The following is a 24414-nucleotide window of genomic DNA, read 5'->3' on the forward strand; positions in this document are numbered from 1 at the left end:
GCCATCTTTCTACATTCTTAAAGAGTTTGAAGCAGAGGAGTTTATAAAACTATTCAGGAATTTAGTTATATATAAATACACTACTAGTTATTTATATTCCCTTTGGTTCATTTCTGTATGAATAATGAAAGGTATGGTAATGCATTTACTGGCAGACAACTTGTAAACAACTGTGTATGTTAGTTTACTTAAATAGCTTATCTCTGCATTTAATTCATAAACATTTGAAGTTATACTACAGGCAAAAAAAAATGGATGAAAGCCACACTGCTGAAAACTGAAAAAGCTGGCCAAGCTAAGCTCCCAAAAGTGCTTTAATGCACCGCACTGAACATCTATGCATGTTGTGGGATGGGTAAATGTGGCAGATGCTACCTGCAAACTGAAAATTGTTATCAAATCCCACCTACATTTGTACCATGAAGCCTGACAGGGAAAGAAGAGTTCTGCGAGAGAGAATTTCTAGCAGGCTAATGCAGAAGTAGCTCTCATGAATCACCTGCGCAGAAAGAAACATCCCACTTGAGACTTGGGACCCTCCATATTTGATCATCCCTGTGATTTACATCATGCAAACTGATTTATTCCACTAGGGACTTAATTTTAATACCTTTATTAATTAGAAAAAGAAGTTGCCCATGTTTAAAAACACCAGCATTTAACAGCCTCAGGAGGGTCTACCACCCCTTCACTTCGCTGTTGTGGAGCGAGGCAAGCTCCTCCATCACTATCTGTGTCTGAGCACAGCACTGTATTTTCAGTTACACAGAATAGGAAATTCTTGGGAGCGAGATGATGCCCCTTGTTTTGCTCTTACTCGCTAGTCTGCTCTTGAGGCAAAAGATACGGTGACTTCCTACAGCCACTCTGCATCCTGCATGCAGGTAATGCAGTGCCACAGCAGCCAGCCACATCCCCCATCTACAACACAGCTACCTTCAGTCTTCATTGTCTGAAAAGTTGGGACAGCCAAGAGAGGCATACAAGATTGCATTGCAGAAACCAAAGGGGAAACCAAGAACTTACAGAACGAAACAAAATTATATAAAAGTTTCTAGATACCTTACATTTTGACAGTTGTGATTCTGCATCATTGAAAATAATGTGGAGGGTCATGTTTCTGACATACTAATCCCTCTCCCCATCATTTCTGCAGCAAATTCTTGTGTTCTCTTCCCATCACTTCTTGTCACTGGAATACACCTGATTACCAGGTGTCCCTCTCCCCTCTCTTCCCCCTTTTACTCCACATTCAAATAGAATCAGAAATAAGAGCAGCCTGTTTGTTGACCCTAATTACAATGCAAAAACTGTACAGGTGTGGACCAGAAGAGGACATTTCCATCCGGACCCAGAAATATCACCTTGCAGGGAAAAGTATGCAGTAAAGCATCTGTAGCAGCCAGTTCAAGATTCCCTTTCCCCAATTTTAAAAGCAGAGATGCCATTAATACGACTGCTCAGAGATGCTAAATCACGGAGCAGGATTAAAATTCATTTCTGCTTTCATTTCTTTTTTGTACACTGGCACATGCTCCCAACAAGCAGCGTGTGCAAGCAGCGAGACCTTGGTTTCTACAGCAGCAGGTGTCATGTTCAGAAAGGATGCACGCACTTCCTCACAACCAGCGTACAACTTTCTACCACCAAGCCCTGCCCCTTAAAAGCAGGGGCAGTGAGCCTTGTGTTTGCACGGGCCCCCAGCTCTCCGGTGCGCTCCTACCTCAGACCACCGTTGGGCTCTTCATCGGAGGAGAAGGCGCCGTTGCAGACGTTCCCAAAGGAGTGGCTCGGCTTCAGTTTGGCTTCCTCGCAGTCTGAGGCGGGCTCCCTTTTCTTCCGCTTGCCGAAGAGCTTCTTGAAAGGCTGGAATTTGCCTGCTTTTTTCTTGTCTGCAGATTACAAGGCAAACACAGGCAGGGCTGAGGGAAGCAGCCCCCGGCGCGACTCGCCAGCACTCACCGCGTTACTGCGTTCAAAGGAAGAATGAGGTCAAAGAGCAAAGCACCAGCCCGAAGCAGCCCAGCGCCTGCGATGTAAATGCTGGGCTGCAACTCCCTGCTGACATACAGCATCAACAGAGCAAAACTAAGAGCATTCAAACATCTGCTCTTGGGTTCAAGGGTCTGCTTGGAGACATCAGCTGAACATTTGGATAAGGGGAAAGGATAATATTGCTGAGCCAGAACATAACGTTGGGGATCGCTTTTAGGCTTATGCCATGCTTTTGTTTTGGCCTTTTTACCAAAAGACAAGCACTGCTTTGATTTCCCCATTCAAGCAGGTGCAGGATCCTCTGCCTTCAGTTGAAAGCAATTGAAAGTAACCTGCTGTACTTTACTTATGGGGCCTCACAACCAGACAAGTAGATTTGCAAATGAGCGAAGGGAACAGGACAAAGTTCTGTTGGTTTGCTGGTGAGTTACTTCAATAAACATTTTTCTGAGCCCCCAAAGTAACTGCAAACAGGACAGAATTTGACCAAGCACTTCTTCCTTGAGATATTTCAATTTTTAAAAGCTTCACCAAAAAAGCACAGCAAAAAGACAAAGCAGACATGAAGACAGGACCAAGAAATAAAACAAGTTAACCAGAAGTGATTTTTTTTCCCTCCACAAAAGTTTCAAGAAAATAAATGTAGCTTCAAACTACTTTTCTCTCAACATGTATTGAAGCAAAAAGCACCAAGAGTTTCTTCCTACCCACTGCCAAGAAGAGGTTAATTTCTCTGGGCTGGGATGCACCAAAGAATTTCTAAAACATCATAACTGCCAAAAAACTTGATTTCTTTTCTACCTCTGCGTAATTTTGCAGTGAATCTACTTAAAACAAAATAGCGGCTTTTAAAAAACCTTTCAGCCTCCCGTCATAGCCCAGCTGGAGAAGCATCCTGTTGTACTGGTGACACAGAGTTTCGTAACCTCTTTATATCCCTACATGCGCTCTTCTCCCAGGCTGCATGCAGACAGCGTGCCCATGTGCATGCTCTGCCCTTCCCCAGGAGCTGCAGCTCAGCAGAAGGCAGCAGCTGGATTACACAGTACAGGGAGGCCCCCGTAGGAAGGTTTGACCAGGAAACATGAAAGATTTCCCTCCTGCAGCAGCACTCAGCAGTGCCACGTCAGGTTTCGTGCTCCACTCTGCCATACCTGCGTATGGCGAAGCCATGTCTGGGTGACTCCCCAGAGCACCTGCCAGAGGCATAACGGCGGAGTACTGGGGAGAGAAAAGACGCCAAAGCACATTGCCACCTGGCTGCTTCCAGTGATGGGGGGTTTCCAAGCCAGCAGGGTGCCAGCCAGCCCCAGCTGAACCCAGGGGTGGGGACAAACTTGCACAAAGAGCAAGAAAGCTGTAGGAGGCTCCTCATGAATCTGAGGGCATCCGCACCTGATTACAGATGAAGCAAGAAACCTAGATCAAAGTAAGAAGTCAAAGATGCAATAGATACTAATGCCACACTTCCTTTACAAATCCCTAAGAGGGTTACACAGCATCATCTTCTCGTTCAGCAGTAAAGATTCACGGCATTTGCGCAACTTCATTAGGACAACACAGCATCCCAGCAGCAGTGTATAGATAAAAAGATGAACTGCTGGATTATACACCTCAAAAACAGATTAGGGAAACAATCACCACCAAAGCTGCACAATTTTACTAATATGACAGCACCCCAGAAGGAAAATGGGGACAGAAGTTTGCTTCCCCCTGTCCCTTAGCTCTGCTTTCCGTGCACCAGCCAACTCACATCCCCAGCCAGACAACTGCTCACTGCTCAATTCCAGCTTTAGAGACATGTATCGGTACACAAAGCCCCAAACAGGCAGGCAGAGAGAGACAAGTTATTGCTTTAGGCCATGGCTGCCCCAACCCTTCACGTGCTTCAGAGACTGCCTGAAAAAACTCATAAATCAACTGACAGCACAGACAGGAGGGAAAGGGCTGGTACCAGACCCAGGAGTGGGGAAAGGGCTGCTTCTGCACAGCTCCCACACTGCCCGCTCCTCAGCCTCCTTTGGAAGGGAAGGCTGTGCGATGCCGTTTCTGCTGGGTAATGTAATCTACTGTATAAATCGATTCGGTGGCAGCATTTTTTAAAAAAGGTTCTCACTGTGTTAGTCACCCCCCATCCCCTTGTCCCCTCCTCTTCTAGAGGTGCTTTACCTCATCAGCTCCAAACCTACCCCGCTGATTCAGCTGTGAGTCCGGGTGTTGAACAAGACAGACCAACACAGCTCTCATCTCAAAACGGGTAAAAGCCAACGTGGTTATCTCCAACTGAGGTCTGTTTTTCCCCATGTGATTCAACACATCCCTTGGCTGTTTCCCACTCCACCCAGCATCATCACAGTTGTCACGTTGCTATGCATGAATTCTTTAAATCAGGCTTCCTGAGTCACTGCAAAACCAACCAACAGCCACCCCTGCAAGGGCTGCATGAACCATTCCCGGTCCTGACAGTGCAGACACGAGGAGCAGCCAGCCCTAACCGCTAAGGCAAAGTCTAGCGCGCATTTTGTCATGAGATTTTATAGAGGAAGACATGGGATGATATCACCTACGGGGTAAAATCCATCCTGTAACAGGAAAACAATTACACAAAAAAAAAAGGAACCAAAACATTGGCAGTGCAGCAGCAAACACCCTGTGCGAAATCCTTCCAAGTCTCTGATGCTCGAGCTCAACCATGACTCATCCTTCTCGCCTATCTATGCTTCAAACAGGAAAAATGGGACAGATAAGGCTGAAGGTTGGGGTACCCAATGCTGTCAGCTTGTGCCAAGGGCAATTGCTGACAGAGCCAGGAAGGCTCATGCGGGCCATTTCCTCCTCTCCTTAATCCCTCAAACACGATTCCTACAAATCCAGCCCCAGGAGAACACAGGAGACCAGCAATTAAGCCTGTTTCTGCCTGTTATACAGGGCTCTCTTGTTCAAATCACTGTAAGCAGTTAGCAGCAAGTCAGTTTGGAATCACAGCAAAACACGAGGTGTGAAGGCGACAGATAAACAGAGTTGGATACGCTAGCTGAATAACACAGCGCATATGGTCCATGTTCCCTTCCCAACTTATTCCAGAAGAGTAGCAGAGCAAATTAGAATAATCTTTACACTGTCACATAATTTGTCAGCTGCACAAAGACACGCACAGCCCAACACAGAGCCAGGTAAAGTGGAGAGCAGCGACATCACGAAGGCAGCTGGTGATCCCTCCACTCCTGGCAACAGACAGGAGACCAAGAGGAAGAGCTACTCCCCTCACACCATCTCTTTCACTCTGAGGCTCTCTGCTATAAAGATTAAGGCAGGTGTAATGGATTTCATTACCTGTAAATCAGGCACAGCCTTTGGACTTCAGCTGGCAAAGCATTAGCAACTGCACCAGCCAGCAAATCCCTGTCAGATAGCTTGTAGTTAAACTACTCAAATGTCACCCAAATCCATTGTCATTCCTCTGCTGTGATGCCTTTCAAAAACTGCACAGAGCCCTCAGCACAAGCACTGGTGGGCCAAAATTTAACTGTTGCAGGTGGAAGAGATTTAAAAGAGTGGAAAGAGAGGAAGCAATGTACCCCAAACAGCAGGCGCACTGCACAGCTGAGGCTGAAGAAACTGATATGTGGATGGCACAGAGGAGATGCCAACACCACTGAAATCATTTGAAAAATAATTTTCAAGTGAAATGAGCCTAACACAATCACAGAGAGAGACCTAATAAGTAACAAGGCATTGGTTCCTTGCAGCTTGTCCTCCTTGCTGTGGTGCTGGGGCACCCAGGGTGGGGAAAGAGAGAAAACTTGCAGGGAAGAGGTCTCTCCAAGCAGAACTGACCCAGCAAGGACATCAGCTGATAGGCAGAACCATGGTGGTTCAGGGGAAAAATAAAAGCAGGATTTGTAGTGACTTTTTAAAATGGAAGTTATCGTGGCCAAGATTTTTCAAGCCTCAATCTTGCAGGTGGGTTTGTGGAGGTTTCCCAGACATTTGTTCATATGTGAAGTACAGCACCTGCCTGTAAGGCCTGTCTGTAACATGAGGCACTGCACAGGGGCTGTGTCCAAAACAACAGCGTTCCTCTTCAGGGGGTGTAATGACCAGAAAATGTGCTGTAATAGAATAATGAAGATATGAATTATTAAATTCAGAGAATGGAAATCTACACACATGTAACATTATGAACCACATAGAGAGAGGGCATGAGAGATACCGAGCTGCAGGCACAGTGTAGCAGTTGAGGAGAAAAAGAACCAAAATATCATGGTAAGAGGGAAAGTTGATGGACATCGCTAACCACATCTCATCAGCGAAAAACAAGTCTGTGATGACTTTGGTTTTTGCTGATGCACTTGTGTTCAGACCCAGGAGCAGTGTTCCCCAGAGAGGTGTCTTCACTCCTCCAGGAATGGGAACCAAACCATTTGGAAACAAGGAAGGAGGAGGGCAGGCTCTGCTCTGCTTGGTCATGTTCCCAAGTTTTAAGATGAGCTCCTCTACCTATTGGGGTTCATCAGATTTCAGTGGAAAAGCTGTTTCCTGGATGTTTTTTACCCCCCCATGATCTTCCCTCAGCCCATTGCCCTCTCTTCCATCTGTAACAAAACCCACCCAACCAAACAAAAAACCAACTAGGGGTGTCAGATGGACACAGCCCAGATATACAAAGCAGATGCTAACACCAAAGAGCCTGAGGAAATGTTTAAGCTACCACAGAGGGAATAAAGATCGACATGAAAGAGGCTGGCATTCAGGCTCAGCGACATGGCTTCCCAGCAAGGAGGTCAAGTCCCAGCTGTGAGACATTTAGCGTTAGAGCGTAAGCAGACAGTAAGCGACAGTCCCATGGTGACAGAGATGAGACAACATAACCAGAGATGAAATCAATACTTGAGAAATGTTAAATGACAACATGATTGGGAGGGATCAAAGGCAACAAATTGGTGCAGACGCAATAGTCTCAGAAAACACCTAGGCAAAGCTAAGGAAAAATAGCCTGCCAATGCTTGTGTGTTTTTCCAAGAGTATCAAGTGATCTTATAAGAGATACTATTTCTTGCAAACCTTGCCCCACAGAGAGGATGAGGTATTCTTGGATTACCTGATATAAACTAGTAATACTACCTAAAGGATCCATAACACAACAAGAACCAATCTTGCTTTCCAGAAACATGTCTTCCCTTCCCACCTGGAGAAGCAAGAACATTTCCATAAACAGACTGTTTTGTGATTTCCTTCCTCCCAGAGACTGTACCTGCCAAAGAAAATGCACGCAGCTGAAACAGATGTTAGGAAACGTGAATCAGCATAATAGATCCTATTAAAGTTCAAACAAGCACCATAAAATATACTTTAGCACCCAGACCAAAGAAAGCTACTTCAACACTTCTCTTTATGTAACAAGGAAATAACAGGGAAAGTAAAACCTTATCTTACTCACTTCAAGGTAAAAGGACTCAATCTCTGCTGCACGAGTACTGCCACAGTTACTGGTATTGGCAAGGAAGAGAGATTAATGCAGGGGGAGAGTGAAGAGCAGTGCTTATGTGTTTAGCTGACAGTAAACAGAAGAACTAAAGCCAAGTAGATACTGCTCCTTTCCACTTCTTCACTACTTTACTCTAGCAGGTGTCTTACCTCCCTCCATTTGTAAGCCTTTCCAGCCAGCTGTGTTACTCGTGTGCCCGTTGTTTTTACTGAGAACCACAGTGAGCACTCCCGGAGGTCACAAAGCCTCACATTCCTCATCCCTCCTTTCATTTCACCACCGACATCCTGTCCCCCAATCCAGCGCACCAGCAGCACCTCCGGACCCAGAAGGAGGAAAATGCTCTCTCCTGACAAAGGCAGCACAGAAAAGCCCAACCAAGCCTGAGTAGGCAGACCACTTTGGGAACATGTGGGATAGGCTGGAGACTGTGGCAGGGAAGAAGTGCGAGGAACTCAGTGTAAATTTCAGCAGCAGCCAGGGAGTTTCCTCCTCCTTTCCCCATCTTCTAGGGGAGATGCCCCAGTAGAGGTTACAACAGTGAATAGCAGTCAAGGGATTTAAGTAAGGCCATGTGGGATATGCACCCTGAGCACAGTGACAGCAGCTAGTAGAGTTTGTACATGTCAGGACATTTACAAAAGGGTTAAGAAAATGCAAGAGATGTTACCGAGGCATGGGGCTGCATATGGGAGCACACGGGGTGAGACAAAGCCTGCTTATAATAGCTCTGCATTCTGCAGTGCATGTGAGATGCTTAGAAAGGAAGAGACCACAATAGCTTCTGATTCACCGCTACAACATCCATCCGTTATGTAAGAGGAGGGAGAAAAATTAATTTTACTAGGAATGGAAGACCCTTTTGGTATTCTGGGTTTTATCTGAGGTTTCTTGACATGCATTAAGCACTTGATGTCAACATAGTAGAGGTATTGGCTAATTGTTTCCTTCTCAGTGAAAAAAGTATTCTGTAGAACTTTGGCCTGAGGCCCCGCTGCAGAGCAGTGCAAAGTCCGAGGAGCACAACCCTGGGTGGCCAGACATCTCCCTGCTGCCTCTCCCCAGCTTTCGGCAGTCATTTACACCGAAATCACTATTAATAAAGATCATTCTCACTGAGCATTATGTTATGTGAAATCTTTTTCCTTGCCCCTCCAGCCCTTACAGCAAGTCCTGTATTGCACCAGTAAAAACTTTTGTATCGTGCCAATTGCAATTGTTCCCCACTGGTGAGAGGAGGAGCATTTCTTCCTCACAGAAACTACCTGCTTATGATATAAAATAAAGCTGGCATCTGTTGCCAAGACAAAGCTGAGAGATCTCCTGAGCACACAGGAGAACCAGAACGCTGTGCCTGAATTGGGTGGCTTGAGGACTGGGCCAGCAGAGAGGAGAGGCAATACTGAAGTATCATACACAAACTCATTCATTTTGTGCATTTTGCTGAGATACCCTTTAGTAACTTGGTCCTGATCAGCTAGATATGGGAGGGAAGACAAACCTGGCCACACCAGCAGGTCACAGCACAAATGTAAGCCAGCACTGAGGTGCCACCACAGAAAAAATGAAATGTCAGCCGACGGGAAGGGCTCCTGGAACAGGTAGGGGAGTCTCTCTGAGAGAAGGGGGGAGAGCCAACTGCCTTAGGGGGAGAAAGAGCTCAGCTAATAAATCAAGGCTGAAAGCAAGCAGGTACTTCCAACGTATTTTAGACTGGGATTTGATTTTTCCCTCTTTTATATGGGTATAACTGAAAGAACAAATGACTATATTGCTGAGGCATTTTGACACTGCACAAGTGTTCTTTCCTGAATGCCACACATACGGGGTCTTATTGGATAGAAGTTTCTCATTTCAGTGAAAAATTCAGACACGGCATTTCTGCTTCTGTTGCCTAACACAAGCTGAAAACACTAAGGATGTATACTGTGACATAGAGAAGCTGAAAACACTAAAACTAGCAATTTATGGAGTGCCTTCAAAGTGGTGTCACTACTCAGATCAACAGGAACTCATTAATGAAGGAAACCAGCAGACAAAAATGTTTTGTTTCATTGTGATAGGCAAGCATCTAAGGAAAAGCTTTTTTTTTTTTTTTTTTTTAATTTTTGCAGTTTCAGTTTAATGCACTTTTATAATGACAAATTTATAAAAGAATTGTACCCTTGCGATGCAGGTGAGGTGAAAAATATTTTAAATAGGCCAGATGAAATTAAGAGAGCCAATTTTTCATTTTATGAACTCGCCTGGTCCCCAGTCATAGGGATAGTTTGGTATTTTTTTGGAATCTATCAATACTCCTTTTGAGTTAGAGTAGCTCCATGGATAACAAGGAAAAAATACAGCATATGTTCTATGAAAAATAATTACTTTTTTAAAAAAAAGTTCAGATATAGTTCTACAAGTAACTGTAGCCTGGCAAAAAGGGGGAAATACCCACAACTACTTTATGCCTCTGTTGTTTTTCAGATTTCTAAGAGTTATAAGGTGAAATGGAAAAGCCAAGAACTAAAGGAGTCCTATTCCAAGCAAATTACCAACCACAGCAGTGCATTATTTTAGTAATCTCCTCATTAAATTTAGAAAGGTAAATCTGAACAGAAGGCAGCAAATCCATCTGCCCTCCCCAAGCTTAGGGAGTTGAAACCTCAGAACCATCTCTAAATTTTGCAATGAGCCTTAAAAACCAAACAAACAAAAAAAACAACTCATATCTGAGTGGCATGGAACCCAAGCCCAACCTGAACTCAGGCTGAACGTGTCTAAAAGAACTAAAACACTTGTGACCATCTCTGATTTCACAGAATTAAAATGCTGTTGCAGTTTACAACTGCATAGCAATGTAAAGAAAATGACAAAATCTCTTATTTTCTGAAGAGAAGAACTGTATGAACCACGGCATTCAGAAATCCTCCTGCCAATCTTGGTTTAAAAAAAAAAAAAAAAAAAAGAGCAAAGATGGAAGTGGATGCTTCCATGGTGAAACCAACAGTGGAAAGAACTAGGGAACTCAGAAGGTTTTGGTTTTGTCCTTTTGCTAAATCCAACCTCAGCCACCTTATTCTGATGGGCAAGGTGGCCAGAAGGAATTGTGGCGCTCCTTCCCCAAACTGGCAAATCGTCAAATCATCCTCGGAAATAACATTGGCCAAGTCCATGGAGGACACAGGACCCGCTCTGTGCTCCTTTCCTCAAGACGCAGTGCTCTTGCAAAGAGCTGCCTCTTCTGCTGGGGCCCTGTAGAGCCAGACCAGGGGCACCTTCCCCTTCTCATGGTGAGCTCCTCTTGTGCATTTCTGCTGCATGCTCGCTCTTTCTTCTAATAGACACACCATCTTTGCAGAAATTTACAATAGTTGTGGCCAGATTAAGAGTCCGGACGGGTGGCCTGAGTCTATAGATTTGCCTGTTTATCCTACAGCCATTTTTTTCTCTCTCTGAGCAGCTTTCACTACATACCTTGAACACAAGCCCAGATTGTCTCCTCCTCAGTAAAAAACAGGTAATTGTTAGGCTCCAGTGAGACATCCTCTGCTCTGTTCAGGGACAAGATCCACCTCCTAGACACACAAGGAAGCGCCTCAGATCCTCAGACCACCTAAATATTCCAGACCTGGGCAGACCCCGCTGCAACTCAGAGATGCTTTTCCCCTACAGCTTACAACTCCTCCTGCTCCCCTGCACCTTCAGCAGCACCGAGTACACCTGCTTTCACCCCGCTGCTGACACACTGTTATTCTAGCCTGCAGTGGATGGATGTCCCTGCTGAATGCCAAGGTTAGATGCTCATTTCAGCCTTTTTCTGAAATTGCTCATTTTTGTAGACCACTGTCCACTTAAGGATGAAATTGGTATCGCGGTACTGACTTGAATGGTATGAAGAGAAAAGCTCCAGCTGACCCTGCAGCTACCCAACACCATCACACCAGTTGGAGTAATGTGGTTTTGAGCAGCTAGACCTTGGAGATGAAATAAAAAGTTAATCATTAGTATTAAACCCTAATTATACTGGTATTGTATTTCAAACACCAAAGAGTTTTGCAATCCTTCACTAATTGCTCCTTATTCATCACCTGTCCCTCTGTGGTAAGCAGGTAACATGCTGCTACCTTTAAAGAAAAAAGTTCAGACAACTTTTTCACAGAGCAGAGACCACACAGGGAGCTCCGGGCTGCTTTTGGCACCTGAGCCATCAGCCTGGGCTGCCTCCACCCTGTACCAAGCACTGACACGAGATGTGTGTAAGACATTTGTGTGGTGGGAGGATGACTATAGGTCTTAGTGCTGAAGTTTTGGCAACTGCCTCTTTAGAAAAGGAGCTTAAAATTGACTCAGTTCCTCTTCTTGTCATCAACGTAATAAAATATACAGAATAAAAAAGTATTTCCCTGTTGTTATTTATTAAAGAAGAAAGAAGAGGTCAGAGCTCAGACCAAAAGCAGTACCTGATTAGTATGTTTTCAGTGGGGCCTTTGCAGTTTGGAGGCAGCTGAAAGATTAAGGTGATTATGGTCTGCCTTTGTCTTCCAGAATTAAAATACAGAAACATGACATCACTTGAAACACTTATTGACTAGTAACCTCAGAAATGTCCTATGACATTTTACAGCTTAGACTTCCTTACAAATACCTAAGAAATACAAAACCTCTTCAATGTTTTTCTTTGCATCTTTGCAAACCTAACATCATTGACTTCATAAAATACTCAGATAGATGTACTTTGTCATCACATTTATTGGGCTGATGCCAAGTACATTTATTAAAAACCACTTAGAAGTAGAAACAGTGTTGTATTAAATGTTAGCCAAATAAGATATCAGTATGTATACTACAAAATGAAATATCAGTAAAGGGTTCTTTGTAAGATCTGTACCATCAAACTAGAAAAAATAAACGAACAGCAACTACTGTGATGCTCAGTGAAATCTCCCATTCCCCTGTCCATTCTGTTTTATGATAGAAGAAAATTAATTCCTTATGAGGCATAAAATTTGAAGAGAAGAGGAGCAGCCAACAGAGATACTCGAGCATTTATAAATCTAAACATTTTAAAAACATCTATAATAATTCATTTTATAAGGAGGCAGTTGAGCAATTCTTTCTCCCCGAACTAGGGCAACTAGACATTTCTTTTTAAAATATCTCCTTGGGTTTTCTTTCCTTTAGGCAGTAGAAACTATTCTACTATTATTTAGAAATTTCTGTTTAGAAACTATTTCATGCTGGTTTGGTTCCAGGCCAGGATTTGCCACTGTGACCACCCGTGCTCATCACACGCTGCCTCCCAGCACTGAAATTACAAACCATTATCAACACCGACCTGGTGAAATACATAAAATTTAGCCACACAAGTTGGGCACAATTAAATTTCATTGGCAAAGGAGATGGTGTTTTTTCTGCAAAACCACCTGGCCACATTGAAATTTATGTCATTTACTGTGTCCCAGAATGAAACAGAACAGAAGAGACTCAGATGGCCAGGTAGGGAATAGAGACCTCCTGTGCTGGTAAGGATAATTACACATAATTACGGCCAAGGGAAACGAATGCATTGTAGATCCAGGGATACGACATCAGGATGGACTCTAGATTGAAAAATATTCCAAAAGGCAATTTATGAGCCCTGGAAGGACGCTGGGAGTGCCGGCTGTGCCTGCCATACTCCGAGCGGGCACAGCAGCCAGCCAAGCCACCTGCTCCATCTACTGTTACAGCATCTTTCCAGAAAATAGTGCTACACGGGGCGCCTCCTGGCAGACCGGACATTCTCCAGCTGTTCGAATGCAGCAACAAGAGCAGGAAACCGAAATTGTGCTCTGGGTCCGGGCACTGATTAACTGCAGGGCCTGCCTGTCAAGCCCGGGGGGAAGCACGAGAGCACTGTGGCAGCTCCAAGCACTCGCTTCCCAGGTGCTACCACAGCCGGTGGCTCTCTGCAGGCAGCTCAGTGCAGGAACTGCTACTCTCTCTGTCCAGCTAAGGGCAGATAAGGGAAGCTCAGAATCAGATTCAAAGAAAGCCCACGCTGAACAAACCATGTTTAGCTTCCTTCCCTAATTGTTCTGCTGGCACCATAGACTGCCTGCTACCCTGCACAAAACACTTTCACCTGATACCTCTGCTCCACTTACAGCAATTGCTCTTAGCCTTGAGTTGTGTAAAAGAAATGCCAGAGAGCAAATGCAGGAAAGGGGTGGGGGCACAGGAGAGAGGTGTGTACTCATCTATTTACATCCTTTTCACTCGCTTCACATCTATTCTTAACTTAGTAAAGACCTGTAGTCTGTGTACCTGAAACAGTATTTTTCCACTCCTGTAAAGCATTACCCAGCAGCACACTGATTTTGCAAGAACTGTAACAGCACAAAAAAAATAAAGTAGCCCAAATAAAAGCTTATAAAAATAATCAGTTTATTTTATGGGACCAACTAGCATCAAGAGATGTACACACCTCTCTCCCTAATGCATTCTGAAGCTGCAAAGCATCTCAAAGGAAATCAGGTCACGCCTCTTAAAATCTTTACCATGGGACCTTTTCTGAATGATCTGTCAGCTGTGAGTATGGGAACAACAGTGGCTGTTGCTTTGCATCATGGCACACACAAGGGGAAAATTAACATTTACAGCAAGAAGTCCTAACCAAAGAGAACAATCATCCCAGTGCTGCGTGTTAGCCCGCTGTCAGACCCCCATACCAGATTTTCCACTGCATGTTCAGAAATGTCCTGATGCCCTACATGACTGTGCAAATCTTGATACTTCCTTAAACAGCAGAACTAAAGGCCAGAAGCCATATGCACAGTAACATCCACCAAGGACAGTCAGGGAAAAAAAAAAAAAACACAAAATATTTAAGTTAGATATGTGAAATGACAGCACTCTCAGTCATACAGGGTAGCTTTTCACAATGTCCAAGTTAAGCTCATGCTTCTCCCACCTCTTTGTCCCCTCTTCTTCAGTTTTTACAAGCAAGTTTTTCATGTTGTATGGAAGGAAAATGACACTCACCAGCTGTGAGGCAGGAACATACTGCAATGCCAACGCAGAACAACATTTTCTCCAGTATTTTTCTTCAGAGGGTATGCCTCAATCTGAAGGGAAAGCATTTACCCCTATTTTATTTAAACAAAGCATTCAGAGTGAAGTGGAAAGGGCAGAAGCTGGGACAGGTTATCTACGTGTACCTTTGCATCTTTGAGGTCTCTTGGTGCTGGGTACACGTATGCAACCAACACCTATCTGCAAGCCTTGCTGGCTGGCGATGGTTTCAGCCTGGCAGCACATTCCTACATGGCCATCACACACTTTGAAGTTCACCATAAAGAGGCCAAAAGCCTCTCAACCAAAGGACTGGAAATTTAGCCAGGATCAATGACAAGGGCAGAAAGGAAGGCTGTGAAAACACTTGCTGAACCTTATGTCTCAGAAGAACAACAAGAGGTACGCAACCCACGTTACTTTCTTGGAATATCGAATTTTTGTTTAGTTATGTGTGATTCCAACTACTCTACTACTAAAACGGCCTGAGAAAGTCCTCATATACCCCAAATGAAGCAAACTCTCTCTCTTTGCAACCTTGGTAGAAACACAACACTTACTCACAGCACGGTAGGAATCCCAAGCAGCAGCTCCAGAGACACCAGTCCTGGGTAGTTCATGGAGAGGAGTCACTGCATTGCTTGTCTCCTAGCAGAATGGGCCCAAATTGGAGAGAGGGTTTTTTTTTTTTTTTTTAAATTAACCAAAAATGTCATAGCTTTTTTTCTAATATCAACCATGGTTAAAACCAAGGCAGCTTTAAACCGCTCAAGGGGCTGAAGGACAAGTAAAGAACTTCCAAAGCAGCCTCAGAGGACTCCGCTTTCTTCTGCTGATACAGGCTTTGTGCCAGAGCTGGTATATTTTGAGGACGTGACCTTGCTGTGGATAGCTGTGCTTCTCTGCCCTGCCCTCCTGGACCATGCTATCAGACTGGTAAGGTTTGTCTGTACCTGTTTTCCAGGATAACCCAAGCACCCTCCACGGAGTCATCCACTTATTATCCTCCAGCACCTGAGTAGTCAGCTGGGTCAAATGTAGCCACAGAGCACCTGGTCATCCTCGCTTTAGGCTATGTTACGAAATGGGACAAGCACTCTCCTTTTTAGGCTAGAGAGAACATGTCATTTAGAGAAACAACATACCAGAATAAGAATTAAATACAGTCTGCTACGGAAGAAGAAAAACATGAAGAGATTGCATCTTTGCAGTAAGGAAACAAGGTTGTGATCTCACTGTTTAATAAGAAACAAATAAAGTAGAGAACAGAAGTCTCCCAACTGCACTGGACAGAGATCTCTAATTAGTTCACCAAGTATTTTACTGAAAGTATATTTTTATCTGTGTATCAAAGCAAAAGGTGCTGATTAATTGCAGCTCATTAAGTATAAGTTGCTTTTTAAGTACAAAAAATTAATACAGGCATGGCAAGGTTGATTCAGACAAGAGTCCCACCTAGTTTACTGTCGCATTTCTGATAGCAGCAAGCCTGCTTATACTACAGAGGAGTAATTTAAAAGCCAGTCCTGAGCCATGGGGACAGGCAGCCAGACTATGCATTCCGACTTGTCTGAAAGAGCACTAGGAAGAAATCTTATCAAACAAACATAATGAATGCCTCTGCTACAAATGACTGTGTTAGCCAATTAGTGGCTGTCTCCACCCATGATGTATTAAAACTTCATGTTCCGTGTATAAAAAGCATTGCTATGCTACCTACATTACTTGTGGATGTATACACCATGTTCATTTTTTAGAATTCGTTTAATACTTATGCATATTTCTTATGTAAATTGTATGCTTCTAAGGGGATCAGAAACAAACAAATATCCCAAGTAAGACATTACGAACAGGATTTTAATAGCACATATTAAATTTTCTCTTTACACATTTGGGAGATAAAGCTTGCTTGGCATGAAAAAGTTCTAAAACAACTGCACTCACTAACATAGAAAAGGGACAAAAAATGGAAGCAAAATAAAGCCCTAGCACTGCAGCACTTTCTGAGAACAAGACCAACAGTGCACAATTGTCACCACTCACCTCAGCTAGAAAAGACTGGCAAACTGCAGATTTTCTCTACCTTTCTACTTCTAATCCCATCCATGGAACTCAGGTACCCACAGAGAAACTGAATATGTTGACATTGAATCAGACTTGTTCCCCACAGCTGGCTGCCAGAGATTTTTCAGTCCTTACAGTGGTACCATCCAATGATTAACCCCAGCATCCCACAGTATGTCAAGACAATGATGTACCATTTATTTGGTGGTAATACTACAGGAAATGTTTTTCAGCAAAAGTAGGCAGTAGGTTCTGGGAAAGTCTAGGTTAGGAATTTGCAACTTAGTTATTACATATTAATAACAGCTAACACAAGTGTAAATGCCACATGAGAGAAACAGTTTCCTTCTCCCAATGCCACTGGTGAAGTTGCCTACAAAAAAATAAAAATAAAATAAAAAAATTAAAAAAAATAAAGATGTCTGAAAACTTCACCCAAGTAAATTCTTTTCTTTGTACTGAATGGACATGCTGTAATCCCACTCCATCACAAAGGAAGTTAAGAGTTTCTTTATATTTCAAGCCTACTCTGTTTTTCTCAGCAAAATACAAATGAAAAGGCCCATGTGAATTATTAACAGACAACAAGAGAGAGCTAGCCAGGTATTTCAAACACTTCTGTCTCTTCTTCCTACATGAATTCCTCAACTGTGCATGCAAAATGTGTCTTCTTGCTTCTTCCATCCTTTAAATCCATAATTAGAGCTGATTAAATAGCTTGTTGAGGAGTAAAGACTTTTTCACATTCCTTCCTCCCTCTTTTCTTTCCCTGGCAAAACATTTGACCTTTTCCCCTCTTGACACCTTTTCAGTAACACAAGCTCATGTGGAGCATCATAAAACCCAGTGGAAACAGAGATATTATTTAATTCTGAATAGAAATAGACATAGAATCACAAAACCCGAAAACAGACTAAAGCTTGTCACATCAAGATGTTAAGCACTGGCTCAAGTCGAAAGCAAGTCCCGTTCATTATAAACATTTTGGACAACCCCTTTCCCCCCACCCCCAAGTAACTCCCTCAACGTAGCCAACACAGAGGTGAACAGAAGGACGCCACATTGATCCAGCACCACTGCTTCAGAGCATGCTTGCTATTTACACATACGTACAAATTTATACTGCTTCAGTCCATTTACATCATTTAACTCAAATTCTGAATTTGGCAATTAATCACTGCAAATCCAATGCAAAAAATAAAAATGAAATAATGCATGTTAGTATCAGCGCAACTGGAAGATAATAATATTTGACAACTAATACAGAAAGAAACTATTGGAATTAGAACTACATTAGCAAGCTTTAAAAATAGCAAACTTTTTGACAACTGTACAAAAGATTCAAGATGATCCTAAATGAACACATGCTTTTCTATTTACTTCAAAATTTAAAACCATAAATTCTAAACTTTCATAAATCAGGACCATCTCAAAAGGTAAGGTAAAGCACAGCATCTGACACAGCATAAACTGGGGGAGTCACGTGTGTGATAGCTCCCAGTGATGCCACAGGGAATTACCTGCAAAAATATCAACCAGAATAACCTCTTTGGTTTGGATTTGACTCCACTGCACACATATGCTGTTATGACTTCCATAAAAATGGACAAAAGCAGCACATACAGTAGCAGCAGCTCCTGCTTAAAAACAATAAGCACAGCACATTATCCCATCAGCCAGCTCCCCCCTGAAAGTACTTCAAACTAAGCCACAAAAAAATAAAATAATAATAATAAAAAAACATCTAACAGTGAGCTGTTGAACGACAGGACATCGTGTGCTCCATAAGCTACAGAACAAGTCGAGTACTTACAAGGTTTCTTAAACAAATTGATCATCCCTACAATTTCAGACGAAGTCAGAGAAACTCCAGACTTGATCTTCTCTGAGGAAGAAACAAAAGCCATGAAATCACCAGAGAGAAGGGTTTAGGCTTTTTTTTTGTTCTGTTTGCTTTTAAGAGAACTCTGAAGGACAAATTGTAAGGTGAGAGGAACCTTATAGGAACAGCCTTGCAAATCGAGTGGAGCACATATTTCAGCACTCTTTGTATTTAACACTCTTCCTACTATAAAGTCCTTCTGAAACAGTGGAAAATGTTTCTTTCATGGAGGTTTTAACTAGCCAAGGTGATTTCAGATTGATAGCTAGGACCTCCTGAATGATCTTTCATGTAAAATTCACTTGCTACATTAGTTTATATAACTGCTTTTTGCTCAATCTTCCCCAGCTACAAAGCCCGAAATAGCTTACCTTTTCCACAAGGGCAATAAGGTACGGGTGCTATGAGTAACGCCAGCAGTTTTTAAGAAGTCGGAAAAATCTTGGAATTACTCTGTCATCCATGTTTTTAGTTTTACAAGAATAGTTAAATGTCATAAACTACCATGAAATCTGGAAGGTGCATTTTCCAAGAAAAATTGTGCTAGACGCTAGTATTTTCTGAAGCATCCTGTAATACCATAAAATGGAGGCAAGCATTGAACAGTCCATATTATCGTCACAAAGGAAGCAACAATGATGCAGATCCCTCTTGGAAAGCAACAAAATCATGAATATAAAACCTAAAAAAGACTTCATCACACAGTTCTCAATCAACCCAGTCTAAGCCAGAGATTGCTACAGTACTTCTCTGTACTCTGGATAAAACTTTGCATGGCTCAAGTAGCTCCTTTCGCAGAGGTGCAAGTCTTCCACAAATAGATCTTTACAACCAGTATTTAAGCAAAAATAAGCACAATAAAGCCAGGCTCTCAGATCTGTTATTTGCTATAAACACGGGTGGTCTACTTTTCAAATCTCCTGGGCCTCAAGTAGCTTCTAGTACAGTGAAATTCCTCAAATTCTACAGGAAATTCCTGTTTTAATGTTGTCTTTTCAATTCTTGCATGAGGTTTCTTTAAAATCATGACGTACAAGTTTTACCCAAAGACCAGCAACGGTAAGTGGTTAAGGTTACGCCTTCACATCCCAAAGGTGTTTAGATCGAAGTGTTTCTCATAAAACTCAGGGTCTAGAGAAAGCCTGTACTTTCTCATTGTGAAAACAAAGAAGTTTTATGGTCACTTTCTGGTTTAAACTGAGGTCCTTAGCACTTCAGCAATAGCAGAGACTTTTGAGCTCAGTAAGATAAAGCCTTTAACAGAGGAGAATTTTAATTAAACTATTGTACATATTAGATTCAATGAGATCTGATTTCTTAAATCTCCCTGTGTAAAGTCAATTAAACACACATTATTAGTTTATTTGGAGAAGCATTTAAGAATCCCAAGCTGCTTAGCATCCTCATTTTGCTAAGCAGTGGAAACACAGACACACAGATAATCACTTTCCCAAAATACAGGCAGACAAACGGGATTGAACTGAAAATGAAAGAAGATAAGATGAAAAATGTTGGAGTAATATCCCCCTTGTCCCTCTCTCCTTTCAGATTTCTCACATGGATTTTTTGGTAGATATATCAAGACTTATGTGTAACAATGGCTTTAGTGACACATTTTATTTCATTAACGAAACGTTCTCAGGAGCGAAGAGAATGACTCTCACCCAATTTCATTTTTAATTAAAAATAGCTGAAAAAGAGAGAAAGAAAAAGCTATTCTGGTCTAACAAAATGCATGGCTTTTTGACCCATCTAAAAATGGATGCTCCCTCCACACCCCAGCATCTGTCAGAACAAGATTCCCTGAAGCAAATAAATCGCTCCACATAGCCCCCTCAAGCCTTCCTCCCAAAGCACTATGCTATATCTAGCATCCTGCCCAGTAGCCAGCAAGCTGGGATTAATTCAGACCATGAGAGCTTACAGTAAGGCTCAGGAGCATCAGAGAGGCTCCCTGGCTACCTGAGCAATCACTCTGTGCATCACACTGCAGTCACTCCCCTGGACATGTTCCGCAGCTGTTCAAGTCCTTTGCAGTTTTATCATTTCAAACACCGTGACTGAGATCCAGTTGGAGACCAAGAGATGAACATTACAATATTGAAAAGCCCAGGCATCAAAAGATAGCTTTTAGAATGACTTCTTAATCTGGCATCAAAGCTGGAGATGGATGAATGACCATGAAAAAATCTCCTGGCCAAAGACAATTAGCACAGTGTTTAATCATCACACAAGGCTGCCAAAGGACTTTCATAACTGCAGCTGAGGAACAGCATCACTCAGACAACAAGCATGACGTGGTGGACAATCCTGTGATGAAGAGGTGGAAACCAGTCTCCCTGTAACTTCCTAATATCATCATTATCTCAGTCACACACAAACTACCTGTCACCAGTGCCACAGCTGTTTTCCAATGAGGTGTTTAAGCAGGTATGAAAACTGAAACACAAGCTTTTCTTATGTATCAAAACATTAAATGCAAGAGGATTGAAAGGTGAAGTGACAAAATTAAACTCTGCATAGTCAAAGTTAAAAAAGAAAAAACTTCTTTTTTCCATTGACTTACGTGAAAGTAGGTTTTCATAGTTGAAGAATGTAATGCAGTAGACATTTAAAAGTCCTAGTTATTCCCCAAAACAAGTCCAATTCATGTTAAATCCAACAAAAATTTAGGCCCAGTAAATGTTTTGTTATTACATTTTCTTTTGTGGAGAATAATTGCATAATTCCCATCACTGAATTGGCAACAATACCATTCACTGATAGCAAAGTAAAATATTTTCCCCCCATCTCACCAGCTCAGCTGTCATCATATTGCATCTGGACGTATTTTGGATGCGAGAGGAAACTGAGGCAGGTTTGTTAACACCTTAGCATATGTAATTGCAGATATCAATTTTTATTTCTTGCTTTATTGCAACAAACCGTGCATCTTTCTGTCTTCTGTTATCACTACCTTAAGTCGGAGGTAATAGAGGTTATTACTGCAAGCTTAGATTTGGCATGGGCTCTAGACCTTTAACCTGGGAAACACATTTGGTCAGAAAACTTACCTGCTGGTTACAAAAAAACCCCACAGATTACCAACTCAGTCAAATGCACCAAGCTATGTGCAGTCAATGGACAATATTGAAGCTAGAAAGAGAAATCAAGTAAAAAAGAGTGACAGACAATGAGCCAGGCAAAAGTCACTTCACTGGAAGTTTTTGAACAGTAACTAACAATACAAAAGAGAGGATGCATCATTTGGACAAAACACATCCCCTGGGAACTACCCTCCGGCAACAAAGGGAGCTCTCAAGCAACATAGTTGGACTCTCATCTCTTCTTTGTCCCTTAAATGCTGGAGGTCCAAATGGAAAAACTCTTGAGTCAACATAAGTCATTTGATAATATCTGGCATTTGCAATGAATATACAGTCACCTCCCTCTAATCTGCTTCTTCAAACAAGCTCTACTTGGTAACACCCAGCAAAGCTGCCTGGCACCGACTGAGTGAACTTTGAGGACTGATTGTCCAGTTTCCTTGCTACTGGACATTTCCAGCTTAACAGTCCCAAGAGCAGGGTCCTCAGCAGCAGCACAAATGCAGAGGACTGACTGGAGCAGACTGTGCCTGGGGACATACACCTTTGTCCAGGAGTGAGCACTGACTGAAAAGCACTCTGCACAAAGGGAAACTGAACTTAATTTACTGGAATTTTAATACAATGTTGCTCTGAAGCCCTGACGTAGTGCAAGCAAAGACAAAACGGTGATTTTTGAATGTTTTTAGCAGAACTCTCGGTTGGAGAGAAACAGCACTCTTATTAATCAACATCCTTGCGCCCGAGTAAAACCTGGCAAGTGTCACTTCTTACTTTATTAAGCCACAAACCTTGTTTAATTTTACTCCATCATTGTCTTACCGGGGAGCAGCTACATTTCAACTAACTTCTGTTTCCATGATTTTGACATTTCAAAGATTCTGTTACACAACCAGAGCAGAAATAATAAAACTAGAGCAGCTGAAAGAGTAGATCTGAATAAAACGTTCTACAAAACAGGAACAGATTTAGGAACAATGAGGTCACCTCACACCTCAACACACATGAAGTTATTCTATTCACCGAAATAACTTCACGTTCAGTAGTAGTCACAGCACAAAGTACCATGCCATTTTAAAGAGACAGAAGCATTTTCAATACTTTGGCCAATTAGAAAACATGAACAGAGACCCATACTATGTGTTACCCTTACAGCTTTCTCCTAGTTTTATAGATCAAGAGAGAATTCAAGAGGGAGAAAACTATTCCCTCTCTTCCTCTGAAGAGTGGTGGGAGGCAGGATGGACAGGAGGCAGCCAAGTGGATATTCAGGTGCCTGAAAATGAATGGATAGATGATAAGGGGACAGGAAAAGAAGAGCAAGACAAGTGAGGGATCAACAAAAGATTAAAGCAGGCTGGATCTTCATGGATTGGTAGTATCCTTGCAGCCAAGAGCTGTTCTTTTTTATTATTAAAAAAAAAAAAAAGGGAGTGGGATTTTTAGGAGCAGAGGGTATTTAAAAAGAAAAGACCCCAGAGACCATACTTTACTGAAAGGAAGAGAAGGGTGAAACAGTCAATATCTAATAAAAGAAAGTTCTAGATGTCAAAATCTCTCACGAAGCATGACAGCCCACTGAGCTAAAGCATGATATTGCTATCCCTAAAAGGGAATTGGTGTCTAAGTAGGTACAGATTGGAATCACTGACTCATCCACTCTGGGACTTCAAGGCAAACTGACAGAGAATGAAGAGCTGACAGAGGGAAGAGATGGGGGAGGAAAATAAGGAGGCAGAGGGATTGAAACAAGATTAGCTAGATGTGAATCCTAAATAAAGATTAAAATCACTGCCTCATTTGGGGACTTCTGAAAGTCAAGGTCATGAAATTAACAGAAAACTGGCAGTTCATGAGCTCATGTGATGACATTCATGGGAGCAACCTTCAGCAGTATTTTACCTCTTAATAGTTGCCATTGAACAGTTCTTCCAAGCTTCTTAAAACCATGATTTTCATTAACTTCAAGCATCTAAAAATCCCTGCTCCCATCCCATAATTAGATCAACCATCTCTTTTAATACAAACAAGAAAATCTTCCCCACAAAAATCTTTCTATTATTTATACACCCTGCTGCTGCCAAAAGAGCCAAACACTCATAAGAAAGGTTAATAGCCTGGGTCTCTTCTGTTGCACTAACAGAATAAATGTCATTGGTGGAATTGGACCTAACTTTTAATTAGATGATATGGATTACAAATCCTTTAAAGCAATAGAAAGCAGTGTTAACTTCTGCTTCTGTAACCAGTGCTCAGCACAGGTCAGATTTCTTTGCAGATTAAGAGTTATGTCAGTCTTTTTATGAATTAATGTTTTTTTAATTAAAATTTCCATAAGAGCGTTCAGTATTCCTTCACTCAAACAAATTCATATTCTCTTTCAACTGACTGAACTGTAGGCTCTTCCAATTACAACTTTGTATAGACATCACAAAGGCTATATAATTTCGTCTATGTACTTAATATGAATTAGAATTTATTAAGCTGTACCTCATGATGAGCACCTTTTATTTTGCTGTGATAATCTTTTTGGTGTATTGTCTGCTTTGTTGATTCTAAAATTGCTGGGCCCGTTTCCTTGGAAAGGTGCAACTTCCCCTGAAGGCAGCCAGGGACATGACTTGGGAAAAAGCACAAGATTTCTTCAGCCTATTTAATACAACTTCAGGAAAAGTAAAGCATACAGATATTACTGTTTTCACTAATCACATATACAACTAAGAAACCAAAACCCCAACTTAAGAAATCAGTTGAATTTATCCTCAAGCAACTTCCTGAAGTGGAACCTAAAGGAATTGTTCTCTTTATGATGTGGTTTTCTGAAATTCCTTTCCATGTTTCCATCTCTGGAGATTTCCTTA

At 42.2% G+C, this 24414-nt stretch overlaps 1 protein-coding gene across 7 annotated transcripts in view; it reads right to left on the minus strand.

Moving 5' to 3' along the window:
* Window positions 1-24414, minus strand: part of CRACD (capping protein inhibiting regulator of actin dynamics) — a 125177-nt gene that overhangs the window by 39082 nt on the left and 61681 nt on the right. For 5 of the 7 annotated variants that reach the window (XM_040555234.1, XM_040555231.1, XM_040555230.1 and 2 more), the window contains 2 exons: window positions 18399-18470; window positions 1724-1892 (listed from right to left, as the gene is read on the minus strand). The exons of 1 other annotated variant lie outside the window; for it this stretch is intronic. In XM_040555234.1, coding sequence (XP_040411168.1) covers window positions 1724-1892; window positions 18399-18423 — 194 coding nt within the window. In that variant the 5' untranslated portion in view covers window positions 18424-18470. The remainder of the gene's footprint in view (window positions 1-1723; window positions 1893-18398; window positions 18471-24414) is intronic. One more of the 7 variants, XM_040555235.1, reaches the window with a different exon arrangement.

Source organism: Cygnus olor, chromosome 4 (genome assembly GCF_009769625.2).
Source record: "Cygnus olor isolate bCygOlo1 chromosome 4, bCygOlo1.pri.v2, whole genome shotgun sequence".
Classification (NCBI taxonomy): domain Eukaryota; kingdom Metazoa; phylum Chordata; class Aves; order Anseriformes; family Anatidae; genus Cygnus; species Cygnus olor.